At 48.2% G+C, this 16,147-nt stretch overlaps 6 protein-coding genes across 6 annotated transcripts; 4 read left to right on the top strand and 2 right to left on the bottom strand.

Moving 5' to 3' along the window:
* Positions 1–1,651: 1,651 nt before the first annotated feature.
* On the bottom strand, positions 1,652–2,668 carry DEU56DRAFT_822368 (uncharacterized protein). The gene is made up of 2 exons (XM_041354149.1): positions 2,381–2,668; positions 1,652–2,327 (listed from the first exon to the last, which is right to left on the bottom strand). Exons 1-2 carry the CDS (start codon positions 2,403–2,405, stop codon positions 1,768–1,770), a joined length of 585 nt encoding a protein of 194 aa, XP_041205028.1. The 5' UTR covers positions 2,406–2,668; the 3' UTR covers positions 1,652–1,767.
* A 180-nt stretch (positions 2,669–2,848) lies between these two features.
* On the top strand, positions 2,849–8,190 carry DEU56DRAFT_541225 (P-loop containing nucleoside triphosphate hydrolase protein). The gene is made up of 23 exons (XM_041346713.1): positions 2,849–3,386; positions 3,442–3,617; positions 3,671–4,011; positions 4,065–4,243; positions 4,292–4,462; positions 4,517–4,621; positions 4,679–4,992; positions 5,042–5,131; positions 5,182–5,309; positions 5,360–5,453; positions 5,501–5,624; positions 5,681–5,893; positions 5,942–6,147; positions 6,200–6,401; positions 6,467–6,636; positions 6,685–7,006; positions 7,053–7,172; positions 7,227–7,279; positions 7,331–7,416; positions 7,464–7,531; positions 7,584–7,780; positions 7,836–7,943; positions 7,993–8,190. The coding sequence occupies exons 1-23, from the start codon at positions 3,003–3,005 to the stop codon at positions 8,048–8,050; spliced, it is 3,909 nt and encodes a 1,302-aa protein (XP_041205027.1). The 5' UTR covers positions 2,849–3,002; the 3' UTR covers positions 8,051–8,190.
* Positions 8,152–9,485, bottom strand: DEU56DRAFT_822362 (ClpP/crotonase-like domain-containing protein). Its single transcript, XM_041354148.1, has 6 exons — positions 9,056–9,485; positions 8,877–9,007; positions 8,683–8,829; positions 8,516–8,630; positions 8,398–8,460; positions 8,152–8,341 (listed from the first exon to the last, which is right to left on the bottom strand). The coding sequence occupies exons 1-6, from the start codon at positions 9,240–9,242 to the stop codon at positions 8,202–8,204; spliced, it is 783 nt and encodes a 260-aa protein (XP_041205026.1). The 5' UTR covers positions 9,243–9,485; the 3' UTR covers positions 8,152–8,201.
* Positions 9,486–9,905: 420 nt separating this feature from the next.
* Positions 9,906–11,690, top strand: DEU56DRAFT_541195 (uncharacterized protein). Its single transcript, XM_041346712.1, has 6 exons — positions 9,906–10,022; positions 10,079–10,354; positions 10,406–10,878; positions 10,939–11,344; positions 11,397–11,626; positions 11,680–11,690. The coding sequence occupies exons 2-5, from the start codon at positions 10,105–10,107 to the stop codon at positions 11,621–11,623; spliced, it is 1,356 nt and encodes a 451-aa protein (XP_041205025.1). The 5' UTR covers positions 9,906–10,022; positions 10,079–10,104; the 3' UTR covers positions 11,624–11,626; positions 11,680–11,690.
* A 768-nt stretch (positions 11,691–12,458) lies between these two features.
* On the top strand, positions 12,459–14,813 carry DEU56DRAFT_822353 (uncharacterized protein). The gene is made up of 8 exons (XM_041354147.1): positions 12,459–12,889; positions 12,938–13,104; positions 13,157–13,228; positions 13,283–13,743; positions 13,808–13,819; positions 13,873–14,357; positions 14,415–14,685; positions 14,743–14,813. Exons 1-6 carry the CDS (start codon positions 12,668–12,670, stop codon positions 14,337–14,339), a joined length of 1,401 nt encoding a protein of 466 aa, XP_041205024.1. The 5' UTR covers positions 12,459–12,667; the 3' UTR covers positions 14,340–14,357; positions 14,415–14,685; positions 14,743–14,813.
* A 65-nt stretch (positions 14,814–14,878) lies between these two features.
* On the top strand, positions 14,879–16,132 carry DEU56DRAFT_822351 (Der1-like protein). The gene is made up of 6 exons (XM_041354146.1): positions 14,879–15,072; positions 15,122–15,187; positions 15,242–15,315; positions 15,370–15,463; positions 15,514–15,815; positions 15,864–16,132. Exons 1-6 carry the CDS (start codon positions 14,983–14,985, stop codon positions 15,886–15,888), a joined length of 651 nt encoding a protein of 216 aa, XP_041205023.1. The 5' UTR covers positions 14,879–14,982; the 3' UTR covers positions 15,889–16,132.
* The last annotated feature ends 15 nt before the right edge of the window (positions 16,133–16,147 follow it).

Genomic DNA, 16,147 nt, shown 5'->3' with positions numbered 1-16,147 from the left:
CTCTGTGTTGGAGTGGTTTACCGACTTGGAGGTTCGTGTCGAGATTCCACAGACGCACTGTGTTATCATACGATGCGCTCGCAAGGACGCGGTCATTCGGGGACAAGCTTATGGCGTTGACAAAGTGTGAGTGACCCTCCAGAACGGCGATCTCCTGCCCAGTTGATGTATCGAATATCCTAATTGACTCATGTGATGAAGAGATTATCTTCTTGTCATCCGACGTCCATGCCAAGCTACGACCTGGGAAATCGTGCTGGAGTTCAAAGAGCAGGTCGCCTGACTTGGCATCCCAGATATTAACTCCATCAGTGTCACCGTATCCTCCCGTAGCAAATTTTGTCGAGTCGGGTGAGTAGATCACTGCCCACACATTATCGTGCCCGGTCTCAATTGGTCCAAGGACTGTTTCGCCGGTCTTGAGATCCCACACCCTCGCCGTCCCGTCTTGTGATCCGCTCAGCACTGCTTCACCATCTGTCCTCCAACATACGGACCGCACGAACTTAGTGTGCCCTGTCCATTTGGCTATCACTTTGTCTGTCTCGACGTCCCACAACCTCACTTTCCCATCATCGCATCCACTCACAACAGTGTTCCCGTTCGGAGATAAAGCTATGGTGTTCACTCCCGTCACCTCCTCATCTCTCCAATCGTCGCCTATCTGAGCTCCGCTTTCCAGGTTCCATCGTCTGAGCGAGCCATCAGTGGAACATGTGATGATGTGTTGTCCGCCAGGCAATTGCAGAGCGCCTTTTATCCAGTTGGTATGACCTTTCATCGTCTTACAGGGCGTGATCATGGTCGATACTCAGGGTCTCGAGTACGGCAGAACGTGTGATGCGAGAATTCGCATTCGCGAATTTGAAGTGGCTGGTAAGCGCGCAGTCAGTTTTGCCTTGCAGAATAGCCCAGAGTATCACTCACGAGAAAGCGTGAGGCAAAAACTGTAAGTTGATGTAGTGTTTGGTTGGGAGTCGAGGAGGCACTTGTTGGTTTGACTGGTCTTTTAAGGTGCTTCTCATGCCATTGTTATCCTCATGTCTCACCTGTGGCACTGTGGATTCAATCATCCCTATTGAATTAGATAATGTGTCACAATGAGTCTCGGAGTCAGAGAAGCTGTTTACTTCAAAGTGTAAGTGGTTTTGTGATCGAAACGCCCAGGTTTGCCACAGGTGCTGTGACCATCTTGTCATATGCATGGGATTACTTGCGTTGATTCCTGTGACATATGACATCCGCCAGGGCGACGCACTTCCTCTCTGCTTCACATATTTCTTCCAGCGAGTTTTCGAAACTCGATATCTCCAGAATGCTCGCAGACGGTACAGGTAACAGCTATCAGCATGCCGTCATATCTGTATCTCGAATCTTGCGCTGCTCATACTTTGACGTACCTCTTCTTTGTCACCTTCAGAAGAAAGGTCCTGACCAGCATGAATGTGTGGTTTGCGAGGTCACAGACGTGTCGTGGCCCCGCACAACAGCTGATCGTTCCCCTCTCTTATTCTGGACAAGGGACGGAATTTCTGGCTATCCTTCGTCTAAGGTCTGCCTAGGAAGGAGACCAACAACTTCCCACACATGTCTGGCCGAGACTAGTTGTCCATGCATTGTCAGGAAATGATGCCCAAAACTGGGTTCGTGTCTCTTGTCGGAGCACTCCAGTTTAAAATTTTGACCCTCCTTGTCGTAGATATCCTCCATTGTGTATCCGTGAATATGCTTGTTAAAAACTAGCGGTGGACAGCAACAATGAAGTAATCATACTAAGAACCGGAAGCTAAGATGATATAGCGGTTCATATGCTGCATCTGTATGAATGCACATCAGCGCGTGGGGGGAATGAACGGCAAAGAAAGAGCCCGAGACAAGCCAACAACGACAGGAAGCGTGACTGCACGGTTGCTGCACCTGGTGTGGTAGTATTGGTATCAGGAGCAGGAGGTGCGGTGGACGTCGAGGCGGTGACAGGTGAGATTGTGACGACGGCGACTGAGTCTGACCTTGTGAATGGCGCTGTATTTGTTTTACCGGCCACGGAGCAACGTGCAGTGCCTGCGCGGAAATAATTGAACTCCAGTTATTGGAGATGCGCATAGAGACGTAACTGTCTGTCCCGCACTGGAGCAACTTCGGCAACATGAGGAACGTGATGGGAGAAGATAGATCGCCTTGGGCGTTTCTGAAGTTCGGTTGCTTCATTAATGTTATAGGGAGAGCGGCGAAAGGCGTGCGAGGTGCACAATTCCATTTCCCAAAGAGTGTGCAAGAGGCTGGCGGGTAGAGGAACGGTGTTGGATACCGGGCGTCAGTGCGGAGGACTGAGATCAAGAGGTCAAAACAAGAACTGATTTAAAAAAAACTGACAACGCACCTGAACACTGTGTCTCGCCCGCCATTGGCAAAAAAGTGGTGGTAGTTAATTGTCCTCGGCCAGCATGACATCGGTCTAGAATGCCCCTGTTACAGTTATCGACAAGGTCGAGAATATTACACGTACGTCTATCAATTCTACGACCTGCGAGCGGGATATAAGTCGATTTAAACCACGAAATTTACTCACATCAGGAAAGGACAATAGGTCTTCAAGGCCAGCTTCTTTGGCGATGGTGTGAACGTCCCACACGTACACATGTTTGTCCTTGCAACCAATGACTAGGAGTTTTCCATCAGCGGAAAGACTGCACATTGCATTTCAACTTCGCGCTGCAGCTGAACTGACTATACGTACTCTGCAGCTGGAGAGAGCTGGAGTCTGGACGGTGGAATCTCCGAAGCGTGTGACGATGTTCTGTCACGTGCTACGTGCAAAGTCGCGGTCGTGACGGTGACACGCGCTTTTCTCTGATTCCCCTGAGGTCGCGACAGCAAACACAGCAGAAACATCCTCCACTGCAGCTTCGAGTCTACGACCAATAGCTGGAACTTTTCTGAACTTCTGTCAAGCATAAAACATTACGCTCGAAGCAGCAGACTCATCGAACTCCTCGTCGTAAATGGCAAGTCTCAACAAGCTTGCAATCCGGGGCATTCGTTCCTTCGACGACAAGCAAATATCTGTCATTGAGTTTTTCTCGCCAGTCACTGTCATAGTTGGACACAATGGAAGTGGAAAAACGACTGTCATTGAGTGTTTGAAGTACGCGACGACGGGCGACCAGCCCCCCAATACTCGAGGTGGCGCGTTCATCCATGACCCGAAGATGGCGAATGAGAAGGAAGTCAAAGCTCAGGTCAAGTTACGATTTCATGCTGCAAATGGGACGCGGATGCTTGTCGTTAGGAACCTCTCAGTTACAGTAAAGAAGACTGGCTTAACTATGAAGACCCTCGAGAACATCCTCGCGCTTGCGGACAGCAATATTGAAAAGGGCGGGAAGGTGTGTCACAAGCATTCGTATCTTGGACTTGTCTGAAAATTTCTGCTTCCACCAGAGGGGAGCTATTTCCACGAAATGCGCCGAGATAGACACAGAAATACCCCATCTCCTTGGGGTGTCGAAGTCTGTTCTGGAGAATGTAATTTTCTGTCATCAGGAAGATTCGTATTGGCCCCTTGCTGAGCCTTCTGCGCTCAAGAAGAAATTTGACGATATCTTCGAGGCCACGCGGTAAGTTTTTCTCTTGTTGAATGGAATAACCTTTCAGCTAAGACTTGAACTAGATATACTAAGGCGCTCGACAACATTAAGTCGCTGCGTAAAGATCGTGTTGCAGACCTTAAAGCGGACAAAGAACGTCTAGAATCTCTTGCTAAAGAGAAGGCGCATGCCGATAAGCTCCGTGGCCGCATCAGCGACCTGAATGTCACCATTACTGGGAAGCAGTTGCAGTACGAAGAGACCAAGAAGCAGTACGAGGAACTCGTCAAGAACAATGCCCGCTTCTACGAGTCTGCCACCAAATTCCGCGAGTTATACGTCAAGGTTGAAAATTTGCAACAGAAGAAGGAACATTATCGACAGGAGCTTTCAGATGCGAAAGAGAGCGTACAGGAAGTCGGAGGTAACTTTTCGTGTCTTGATTGCACGCGGGTGGTTGAAACTGAGCGCATATAGGCACGGATGAGGAGCTTCAGGAGCGCTTACGCAACTTTGACCAGAACATCGAGAAGGAGAAAATAGCTCGCAATAGACGCGAGGTGGAACGACAAGACCTTGAAGATGAACTTGCAAAAACGCGAAGGTCGCACGTGGAGCTTATCAATGAACACGGAGAACTTGCCGCAGAGGCCAAGGTACTCTTTTGACTTGCTTGTGCATTGGTTTTGTAACATGGTCGTTAGGCTCACGATCGTCGCATTTCCGAACGCGAAGAACTCATCCGTGAGATCAGCGACAAGAACATCATCAAGGGCTACAATCACTCTCCTCTCGAACGCGAGAAAGTGGTTGAATTTGTGTCCCGGCTCGGGGATCTCCAGCGTCGACAGAGGTCTGAATATGAGAAGCTGCAGGTGCACTAAACCGGCAACCTTGGCGCGCCCTTCAGTCCACTAACAATCACACAGACTGGACGGAACAGCAAGAATGACGAACACAGCCGCAAGTTACGAGTGCTGCATACCGAACTAGAAAGTCTGCGGATGCAACGAGGAAATACACGCGAACAGATTGTATGTTGGCGTCCTCATTGATTTTCATGAGTTGCTTTACACTCTTCCCTATCATAGAAAGAGCGTCAAGCTGCTATCACCAAAGCTGAATCGTCAGTCGACACGATGCAGGGTCTTGCGTCCGAGCTCCGCACTCTTGCTGGTGACATCGAGGAGAAGAAATTGCGTCTCGAGAAGATCAAGGCGGATATGCAATCTGGAAACTTCGATGAGCGCCTGAACGCGAAGGCCGCAAGGGCACGGAATATGGAAGATCAACGTGACACCCTAAACCTGGAACTTCGCGGCCTGAGCATGCAGGCGGATTCAAGGGCTCGTTTGGACCTCAAGCGGGCAGAGGTGAAGAGTAAGACATCAGATACCAAGAACATGTGAGTTCCTTTGTTCAACCTCTTTTGCCTTCTGACGATTTTTTCATAGCCTTGAGTTGTCCAACGTCAAATTCCGGAAGTTAATAGGAAGAGATGCAAAAGCGGAAACGATGGAGCGTGATATTGACCGTGCCTCGAGGTAACTATACATTCGGTGATCAAGCCCTGGTTAATAATAAATTATTCCAGGGAGAAAGATGAGGAGCTCGCTGGCGCAGAGGTGGAGGCTGCCGCCGCTAACAAAGAGCTCCAGCAAGCAGAGACAACCTTATCGCACGCAAAATTCGAGTTGAAGAGCAAGCGTGACGAAATGAAAAGTAAGCTCTCTCGCGTACTAAAGGGGCGTCTTGTACTAATCAAGTCGTAGAACTGGAGAAGCAGCTCAAGGACGAGATTGACGGGGGGATTCCTTTCGAGACCGCCCTCTCGTCCGCAGAGGGGGAGCTCGAGCTCCGCAAGAAGTATGTGTCCCCCATTCTTTCTAGATGGTTTCTGATTCCTACCATAGGGAGAGCAAAGCGGGCGTGAGTCAAGTGTATGAGCAAATTCTGAGAGCAGGACAGGCGAAGAAACGTTGCACTGCCTGCAACCGCGGCCTACATGATAATGAGATGGTTGGGTTTGAGAAATATGTATGTGTTGTCACCCAAGTTCTTCGGGAGCCACATTTTAACAATCACGCATACAGCTCAAGGAGCAAATCAAGAGCCATTCTCCCGAGGCCGTAGAGGCTCAGAAAGCCGAAATTGAACAGTGGGAAAGTGAATTGAAAGGACTCCGTGATCTTATGCCTGTATTTACAACTAAGGAGCGCATCAGGACGGTCGAGCTTCCAGCACTGGATAAGCAAATCAAGGCCTTAGATGAAGATCTTCCGTCCAATGTCGAGAGGGCGGAGCAGGTAAGATACCCTTGTAACTTCTCGGGACTTGCTTACATATGTATATAGGCCGCCCAGAGGCTAACCGATCTTAAGAAGGACATTAAGGAAATTGGTTCCTTGAAGCAATCCGCCTCTACCGTGTCGCGTAACCAGAATGAGACCGAGCGACTCAAGACTGAGATCAGAAACTTGGAAACGGAGCTTGCTGCCACTGGTACCGCCAAGACCGGTGATGACGTGCAGAGGGAACTTGATGTCCTTTCTAATGAGATGTACGTCGTCTACCTCCCATCCTTGCGAACACTTCAACTAACCCGTTTACAGCCGTTCAAATGAACGAGAAAGGCAAGCACTGATGACAGAGCGTGACCGCCAGAATCAATTGCTGCGGACAAATGAGAGCGACCTCCACGCGATGGAAAAGAAAGAGAATTCGCTTTCCAATCAGATCCGTGACAAGGATAACATGGAGGAACGTATCGTCGCAATGACCAACGAGATCGCAGCCTTACATTCGAAACTCAAGGTTTGTTCTTCAGTGTCCAGATCATACTAGAGGCTGAACATTACTTGTGCCCCTTGTGAATGCAGGAACTGGACACGAAGATTTCGGAGGCACAAGCTCCTATTGATATGCTTGAGCACGAGCATCAGCAGACCATGGTCGATCTTGATGCAAAGATTCGCGAAGCGCAACATTCCGTACAAGAGCTCAACATGAACGTTGACAAACTTGACAACCTCAACAAAATTGTTGAGCGGTATGCTATTGTTCATGTGTCGTAAGATTCTTCGCTGACATCTACCAGATATGTTCGTGACAAGCGGGCCCGTCTCCTTGTTGAATGCACCGACAGGATAGAGCAATTCGAGCAGGACATCAAGGACCTCGTCACCAATATCGAGAACGTCCGGGATGCCATAGCTAAGATTGACCGGGAGATTAGTGAGAGCGGGAGTCTGGTGGTGAATTTGCGCGAGAACATCCGTATCAGAAAGCTTTCCCGCGATATTGCAGCTACGCAAGCTGAGATTGACTCGTGTGATATGGAAGGGGCTGCAAAGGCGAAGCGTAATTTTGAGGATCGTTACCAGGTCGAGAAACAGAGGGAAACGGAAATGCAGAGCAAGGTAAGAATTCGTTCGCTTTTAGTCTACGTCATCTCATGTTCTGCAGTATGCCCATACAGGAGGCGAAATCAGTTCCCACCAAGAGCAACTCAAGATGATAGAAAAGGATCTACGTGACTTCAAGGAGATCAACAAGCGGTATACTGAGCAATTGGTCAAGGTCAAGGTGTGCTGAGTTTGGTTCCAATTTGCAGAATGGAGTAATTTGACACCTGCTTAGATGTCTGACATGGCAAATAATGATCTGGAGAAATATGCGAAGGCCCTGGACAAGTAAGCTGCACGCCCCTGGTCATATGATCTCATAATTGATATCACTCCTAGTGCCATCATGAAATACCACGGTCTGAAGATGGAGGAAGTCAATGATACCATGCGCCATCTCTGGAATAAAACGTATCAAGGAACCGGTATGTACATTTTGATATTGTCATTTCTAAGTGCCAATCGCTGTCAGATATCGATGGTATCAAGATCCGCTCTGACGTTGAGGGCGGTGCATCAAAGCGATCCTACAATTACCGAGTGAGTAGTTCCTGTCGCAGTAAATACTGATTTGTTGACATGCCTTCAACAGGTCGTTATGACCAAAGATCAAGTCGAGATGGACATGCGTGGACGATGCTCCGCAGGTCAGAAGATGCTAGCCTCGATTATTATCCGACTCGCCCTCTCTGATTCTTTCGGCCAAAACTGTGGCATTCTTGCGCTGGATGAGCCAACCAACGCTCTTGACGTGGAAAACATCGATGCACTCGCTGAGAGTCTTGTCGAGTAAGCAATCACTGACAACCTTTTCACCGGCAAACCATGCTAAACATCTTTGAAGCATCATCAACGAGAGGAAGAATCATTCCAACTTTCAGTTGATCATCATTACGCATGACGAGAATTTCCTTCGCAAGCTTGGTCAAGCTGAGGTGATGGAGTACTATTGGTAAGGTTGCATCCCTGCGGTCTTCACCTTGCTAAATGATATGCCACAGGCGTGTTTCGCGAGATTCGAGACAGAAGTCTGTGATTGAACGTCAAAGGTTCCGATGAGGTTGTCGATCCAATCTTAATTCATCTATGTTGAGTGCTCGCTACATCGTCACACTGTACAATACCATTATGCAAGTTATCCTACAATCTGACTCTCTACGGCACCACGAGGTGCTTATACATCCGGTACAAAATTCAGGTTGGTTTACCATCACTTGTGTGTCCACTGGGCTACACGCTTCGGTTTGGCGAGGAATGCTTGAAAGCCTTCTGCATGATCCTCCAGCCCGAATGTCGCGTGGTAAAGTCTGCTTTCGAAGTGTAACCCATTTTTTAGCCCTAGTTCTTCGGCTGTCGATGTTGATATTCAAGACTGCATGGTACACTGTGAAAGGTGCTTCGCTCACCTTCGTTAACTGCTTCCTTGGCCATCGCCACTATGGGTGCAGAGTAGCTCGCTATCTTTACCGCTAAATGATTGTTGCAAGAGGTTAGTCATCCTTCAGGGAACTAAACATTGCGTACCTGACTTCAAGGCTGCACTAAAGACCTGCTCTATAGGGAGAACCTTGGTCACAAGCCCTGCAGCTTCGGCTTCCTTTGCGCTGATCGTCTCTCCCGTCAATATCATATGCATCGCCTGGGCAAGCAACCATTAGTGATGATGTAAACTTCAGACTTGCAGCGACTACTTTCGACTTTCCGATAGCCCTGATTAAGCGCTGCGTCCCTCCAGCTCCTGGAATGGTTCCGAGCGTGATTTCCGGCTGCCCGAATGTTGCAGTCTCTGCTGCATACAAAATGTCACACATCATCGCCAGCTCACAGCCACCTCCCAGCTGGGAGCCTGGGTCAGTCAAGGTAAACCATGGATCGATCGACTCACTGCGATGCCATTGATGACTCCGATTATTGGCTTATGGACAGCAAAGAATCCGTCATTAAGATTCTTCAGATAATCTTGGTTGTATGCATTGACAAAGGATAGTTCACTTTGCTCCTTGATATCCGCACCAGCTGCGAGGTGATCAGGATTGATTTGTGTAGGAAGATTTCAGAGCTGACCACAAAATCCTTTCTCGTTGCCTGTCAGGATAATAGCGCCTATGCTGGGGTCGCTCTCGAACGACTTTAAAGCGGCCAACAATTCGTTGATCAGTGTTCCAGACAGCGCATTATAAGCCTTAGGTCGGTTGAGCTTGATAATCCCCACCCTTTCGGAGCGTTCGATGATTATCGTCGACTCTGACATACCGTCGGTAAGTTAGTTTTGTGATCACCCACGTCCTTCAAGATTCAAACTGGAGCGAAAAGCTATTATTGACATGAGAATCACGCAGTGCCCCATGATGTGCCCGAACTGCTCGAGTCAAATTTATCTCACTATTCACAGCTCAAACACAAACGCAGAAGAATCATATGTGGAACAACATCAGGCCTGCAGCAATCCTGCCACTGTACTTAAATAGCAGCTTGCTATACAGTCACCCGTAAGTATGTATACACGGCATTAATATTGTGGCGGAGTCCCATATCATTCACTAGCCCTAATTAAGCGAAGCAGAAGTACTACCGTAACTAGTAGTAATCGAGTCTTGACCATCATGATCATAAGTGAACGTTGACTGCGTTCCTCCAAGTCGAATTTCTTTCTGCTCCTAAAGATCTGGAGCACGCCGCAAAAGAACAGTTCTTGTTTTTCTACTCCCAATTGCGCGTGAACGAACTGCGACAACAGCATTACTGCAATACTGTCATCACAGTTCGACATACGTAACCAGACATACCGCAACCACGCTATGTCATTCTCCAACTACTTACATCACACTGTACCTTCCAATTCTCTCCACGATTGTGCCACTGTTTGCAAACATTCTTCCGCGTTCCTAGCTCGGGCAGACTGCAACTCCCTCAGGCTGCTACGACTCGTCAAATTTCCGTGGTGGTCTGCTCATTGTCTTCTGAAGAGATCGTGACTAGGGGCCACTGGCCCTGGGGGTGATCGACACCAGGATTCTTTTCCTAAACGCTCGTGCGATATTTTGAAACACATCAATTTCCTTATCGCTGCTGACTGTTGCACTATAGTCGTTACCTTGCAATAGTTGGACCAAATGTCTTCTTCATTGGACGAGCTTCCTGCCCATGTTCGTCTGGAGACACACTCTACCGCTCGCAGCAAAGCAGTTGCCGCAAGCAATATCAGCCCAGGATCAGTTGTGCTGGAAGTGCCATCCATGGTGGTTGTACTGCTCTCGTCAGACAAAGGTCACCGATGTGATTTTTGTCTCTGCTCAGGAGCATCTGGGATCAAGCTGGCCAGGTGTGCTGGCTGTGCTTCATACTGGTATTGCGGATCACAGTGTGCGTATCCTCTGTCGATGACATTCGAAAACAGCCTTGAAAAAATCTTAGGCCAAACTTTGCACTGGGGGTCGCACAAAAAGTTTTGCAAGAGACTTGCTTCCTTCATGGCATCAGCTGATTTTCAATGCCTGGAAGCGCACGAGCAACTGGACGCTTTGCTTCACACCCATCTTATAGCAGAAATTTCGTCTAATGCGCCCTCTGATGTAAGAGCGAAGCAACTATCCACTTTCATGTCTCTGCTGCCTGGACCGCAGCATGGCCCCCTCCCACTCGCTTGCCCCATGTCTGTGGATGTTGGTGTGCATCAAAGCCTTGAAGCCCTTTTTGCGCGGTCTGGGAACAACAATTTCGTAATTCACAGCCATCTCACTACTGTGGCCCATGGCATTTTCCCTCTTGCGAGTCGTCTTTTCAACCATTCATGCCTTCCAAACGCCGCTGCCAGATACGTAATTCGTCGAGGTCAGCCAGTGAGGATGGAAATTATAGCTTTGCGAGAGATCAAAGCCATGGAAGAGGTACTTGATTTCCCTGTTTCAGATAAGCATCAGATAAGTTAAACTGTTCTTGTCTTGCAGATTTGTATTCCATATGTGGACCCTGCTCTGATAGAATCTCGTCAGCAGATCTTCAAGTTCACCTACGGTTTCTCCTGTACATGCCCATCATGCAATTTCATCAACACTCTTGGCGCAATTCCTTCGTTGCCCGTCTCGGAGGTCGCACTCGCAAAATTGGACAAAACTCTACAAACATTCTGCATTCCTTCTGGAGATATTGACAATCGCACGTTGCTTGCGGGCTCAACTCTTCCAGAACTTCCAGAAAACCTCTACCCTGTGCTCCACGAATCGTATCTATCGCGGCTTACAGATGCCTTCAGCAAATCTTCTCACGAGGGCTCTTATCATGCCGCTCTTGATGTCGGGCTAACAGTGTTTGCCGTGTATCTTTTAATTTACCCAGAAAATTATCCACAAATTGGTAGGGAACTCTGCATCGCAAGAAATCCTACCTCGACTGACGCTGTCAAAAGGTATGCATCTGCTGGAGATGGCGAAGACAGCGTGGAATGCTGTGATAGCAACTGATCATGATGATGCGCGAGCTTCTTTCGCGAAGTCGTCCTTGCTTAAGCGGGCCCGAACTTACCGCGATCTTTCCAGCAAAATAATGGAGGTGTTCGGTCCGGAAGGCGATACGGCGGGTCCTCTTGAAGAGCTTGCGGTTTTGAAAAATTTACTTCATGAGGAGCTGGATTGAACCGTAAGCCAGTATCATGCAAGTCTTTTGAAACTCTTTGACGGACAAGTATTCAGCTGCAGGCGCGATGATTAGTGAGCTCAAATAGTCGAGAGTATACTACTATACGTCTGGTTATCCCCGTTTGATTCAACATGTTCAAGTTCTCGCAGAACATCATATACAGTATTGCGCACGCGTATCTCACGCATAATATATGACGGGGACACGAGACCTAGAGGTCGGCGGCGGAATCGCGAGCAAACACAGCCCCAAAAAAACAAAGAGTTGCATATGCACTTAGGACGATTGACCAATGGCCTATGGGAAATAGGCTCAAATAAGCTCAAATCTGTTTTTGGGCTGTGGACGTGGCGTAACATAAGAGGACACACATTTTCTTCCGCATCAAAGATTATTGATGGAGGAAGTACCCTTCGACTGCCAAGAGGTTTCAAGAGGATTCATCAGCACCCTCATAATTGAGCTCCTGGCGCTCACCGCGAACTTAAACGACGTTACACGCTCGGCTGCATGAATTGTACAAGCTGGACGAGCACTCCGAGCCGACAAGTAGTTCTCAATTAGTAATTACTACGAATCTGACATATCCACCTTGAAGAATACACTGAAATTTTTCACAAATCACCTACGTACCAGGAGCAACCATGTCATTGTCAGCGCTGTAAGTACATTGCCACGCGCGCCTTGCAGTAATAATCACAAGCTGCTCACTCCGGAATCTTGTTGAACCAGATTAAACTATCAATTTGAACAGCGCTTGAATCAACTGTAAGGTTGCATTCCAATCTTTGATACGTGTTCTCGTAAAACAGTTTAAGCCTAATGGAGCTAGGCGTTAACGTTCATGGATCCTTCTTCGCTTGCAGAATGACGGCAAGCGTCGAATGGAACTTCCTCTGAAGTCATTTCGAGAAGCGCCGGAAGAGCCTGAAGGTCGCCTACATCCTGGGGTCATTTTCTGACGCTCCTCGCCTGTGACTTCCAACAAACGCGTAGTGGATCGAGTTAGAGAGCGTCATACAAACTATCCTACAGGCCGTTATGGGGGGCACAAGTCCCATTGGTCGATCCCGTGGTGATGCTGTTCATCTGCACACCGGCACTGGCGGAATCGTCCCTTTGCAGAATGTTACAGTCCTTATTTTTGCCATCATCTTTTCTCTCCTTTTTATTATCGCTGTGTCGTTTTCATTTCTCGGCGAAGATGAAGACGAACCCCCTTTCAAAAGCATGCTGAACGACATCGCGAAGAATGATCCAGGCGTAGGCGTTTCGTACTTCTTCGATGCCTTTTGTTGAACTCGTATGTAGGTCGTCCTGTTGGGTGAAAACGTCGACGTTGATGTTGACGAGCCTTCTGTCACCGTCTCGTGGTCTTTCGTTGCATGTGGAGGTGGTCTTGAGCTTAACGGCAGCTCTGGTGTCCACGAGAGCCAATGTGGGCTGCCCGCGATGTCCCTGTGGATTTATGCCGATAAGTACGTACCTTTACTGTGTTTTATGAAGTTACAACTGATGATGTCCCTATAGCGCTCCTGAACCTGCAGCTATATATGAACCAGCCTTGATTCCATTCGTTCTGAAAACGGGTAAGCGGCGCAGGTAAGTTCAGCAGATCCATCGTTATCCATTGATACTCATGATTATATACGCCAGAATCGAGAACCTCGTTCGATTTGACAGCGATCATACGCTTGATGTCCACAAGGCCCGCCTTTACCCATTTGATTCGTATCTTCTCTCCAGTACTCTGCGAGCCGTCGATGCTACAAACACGACAGTTCCTATTCGGAAACTCTCTACGATCGATCGAGTGACAAGCTTTATTATCTCAAGCACTGACATTGAAAGCTACGAGACAACTTTCAATGGGACTCAAGTTCCCACTCGCGACTTTGATTTATGTATATCGAGGCCTGGTCAATTACAGTTCTTTGCTTTGGTGCTCTTTGGCATCAGCTGGATGCTGTCTCATGTCACTATTGGACATGTTCTATTGGCACGCAGACTCGTTGATATCAGGTCCATGACCAAGCATCTGGTTTCTGCCTTTGCTATCCTTCTCGTCATCCCACAGCTGAGGAATTCAATGCCAGATTCTCCAGCTCTCGACGACGGTGAGTTTATATCAATTGGTCGTTGGTGGGCTGGGTCGAATGATCGCTTACCCATTATACGCAGGTGCTCTCATTGGTATGATTTCTCCGACTTCTCGGCTGCATACGAATAACCCCTTTCGTTGACAGACTACATTGGTTTCTTCCCGCAGATGATCATTTCAGCTTCGTCTGTCATTATTATATTACTCCTTATAATGCTCCGCGAGTACGACGATATGGAAGGCAAACACACTCCCAATAAATCTATGGTGCGACCATTGCCGCTTCCGGCCCCGCCCCCGCCGCGCACTGCCAAGGTGTCTTCCAAACCCCCTCCACCTCCTGTTCCACCGCGGAAATCACCACTGAGACCCCTTCTCCTCGGAGCCAAAGTGCGCACGCGGTCGGTTGCCATGGAACGTGGGGAGGCAACCTCCTTGAAGGACGAGCTCAATGCAAGTTTTGTTTTTCCTCCAACACCACATGCAAATGGTACCATACACCATCGCTCTCGTTCTTCGCGGAGCCGCTTAAGCCCCATAGGGCTAGGAGAACCGCCCGGAAGTGGATCCAAGTTGTCTAGGTCAAATACGCTGAAGCCCGTTAAGGAGTGACGACTAAGACCTATCCCTGTGAGTAGTACCTCATCTTATTAAATTAATTCTTATTTTCTGAATAATCGTGTGCAGTGTCTTCGACTGGACATCCCGGTGGTGGACTTTAGGCAAGTGGGATATGTAACCATATGTAGTACATTTGTAGGAAGTATGGACGTTACACAGTCGCAGCCTTCTACTTGGACAATTTCGTTAATAGATTGCGATAATTTTATCATGGGCGTCACCGGGGCCCCAATGCTGTGGATCATTATGGAATCGAATGTATGTGCTTCAGGCATGTACGAGAGTCCAAATAATGATGACTTCACAGTAGGAATTCTACTACGTATGCTATACGAGGCTATACGTGAGGCCTCCAATTGTGCACAATAATCAGAAAATCGAGCGTGCTACTAACGGGCTAGTCGGGCCATACAGAAGAAAGACAGTATTAGTGGTTCCTTCTTGAGTATGCCATTGGGCCGTGATATGATGAGTGAGGTTGGTTTGGCTGAGCATATTTGAAATGCAATGAAGTTGATGCCACGTGGATGATCTGGACCGATTCCATTACTCACTTGGGCCCTTCTCACTCCCTCTTCACCATACAAAACTTTGTTTCGCAGGTTTCGACGGTTTACTACCGGTTAGCAAAGGGATGCCTGTCGGAATCGAAGCTTGGTTGACCCAGATACCACCAATAACGCGTGCTTGGCTAGCGCTATCTGTCGCCACGAGTTTAGCAGTGGTACGAAGGCGAATCCTCCATTCAGTGACGAATCTGACATTTTCTGAAGCAATGTCAGCTCGTAACACCTCTGCAGCTGTATTTCAGTTTTAAATCCGCTTTTACCAATGCTCAAGTGAGTTGTGTTTTGACCTGGAGCAATGTATCTGCATGCTCATAGAGCGTGCAGCCGTGGCGTATGGCCACGACATTCTTTTACTTTGGGTCGATATCACTCGACTTCATCTTCCATCTTTTCTTCTTGTGAGCTCTGCTATAGTTTCTATCCATCCAAGCTTTGACTTTCGTGGATCCTAGCATGCGATATAGTCGGATGTTAGAAGAATCCTCGTTTGCCAACAGAAAGGCCGATTACTTTTGGCTGCTTCTGCTGTCATCCGTAATGCTATTGGTAAGTCGAATAAACCCGCTGTTGCTTGTGTCTTATGCTTCGTGGTATAGGCCATGTCTCCCTTATTCAACCTCCCCTTTCTCTCCTCCTCGCTCGCCTTCGTACCCATATATATGTGGTCCCGTCGGCATCCATCCACACCAATATCGCTCTTTGGATTGTTCACAATCTCAGCGCCGTACCTGCCATTAGCACTTGTAATTTTCTCCTGGGTAATAAGTGGAACATGGAAGGCGGCGGCAGGAGATCTAATTGGGTGTGCGGTCGGTCACATTGGATGGTTCCTGCGAGATGTCTGGCCAAGAGAGATGGTTGGAGGGTACTCGGTACTGACAGAAGCACCTGATGGGCTGTAAGTGTTTCCCGATAGACAAAACGGGTCATGCTTATACTGTTACAGGAGGAGATTATTCGGAGACCTCTGAGCAAATCTTCAGTGTATTTGATTCCTTCCTAGGGAAGAAAGAGCCGCGCTGCTACTGAGGCGGGAAGAGAAATCATTATGAATTCATTGCTTCTGTGTTTGATGAAGCAATTTCCTTACGTTGCTGCAGTCGGGACCGTGATCACGTCTTATGTTATCTGAACTCATATGTGTCATTGTGCCATCAATGGCTCTTTCAAAACACTTGTCGTTGCTGTCAACTTTTTGTAATGTCTTGCCTTGGCCTCAGGGAGACACTG

This window comes from Suillus clintonianus, assembly GCF_016758775.1.
Source record: "Suillus clintonianus strain FC179 chromosome Unknown DEU56scaffold_78, whole genome shotgun sequence".
NCBI lineage: Eukaryota > Fungi > Basidiomycota > Agaricomycetes > Boletales > Suillaceae > Suillus > Suillus clintonianus.
The sequence above is the reverse complement of the archived record's forward strand: the minus strand, read 5'-3'. Positions and strand labels throughout refer to the sequence as shown.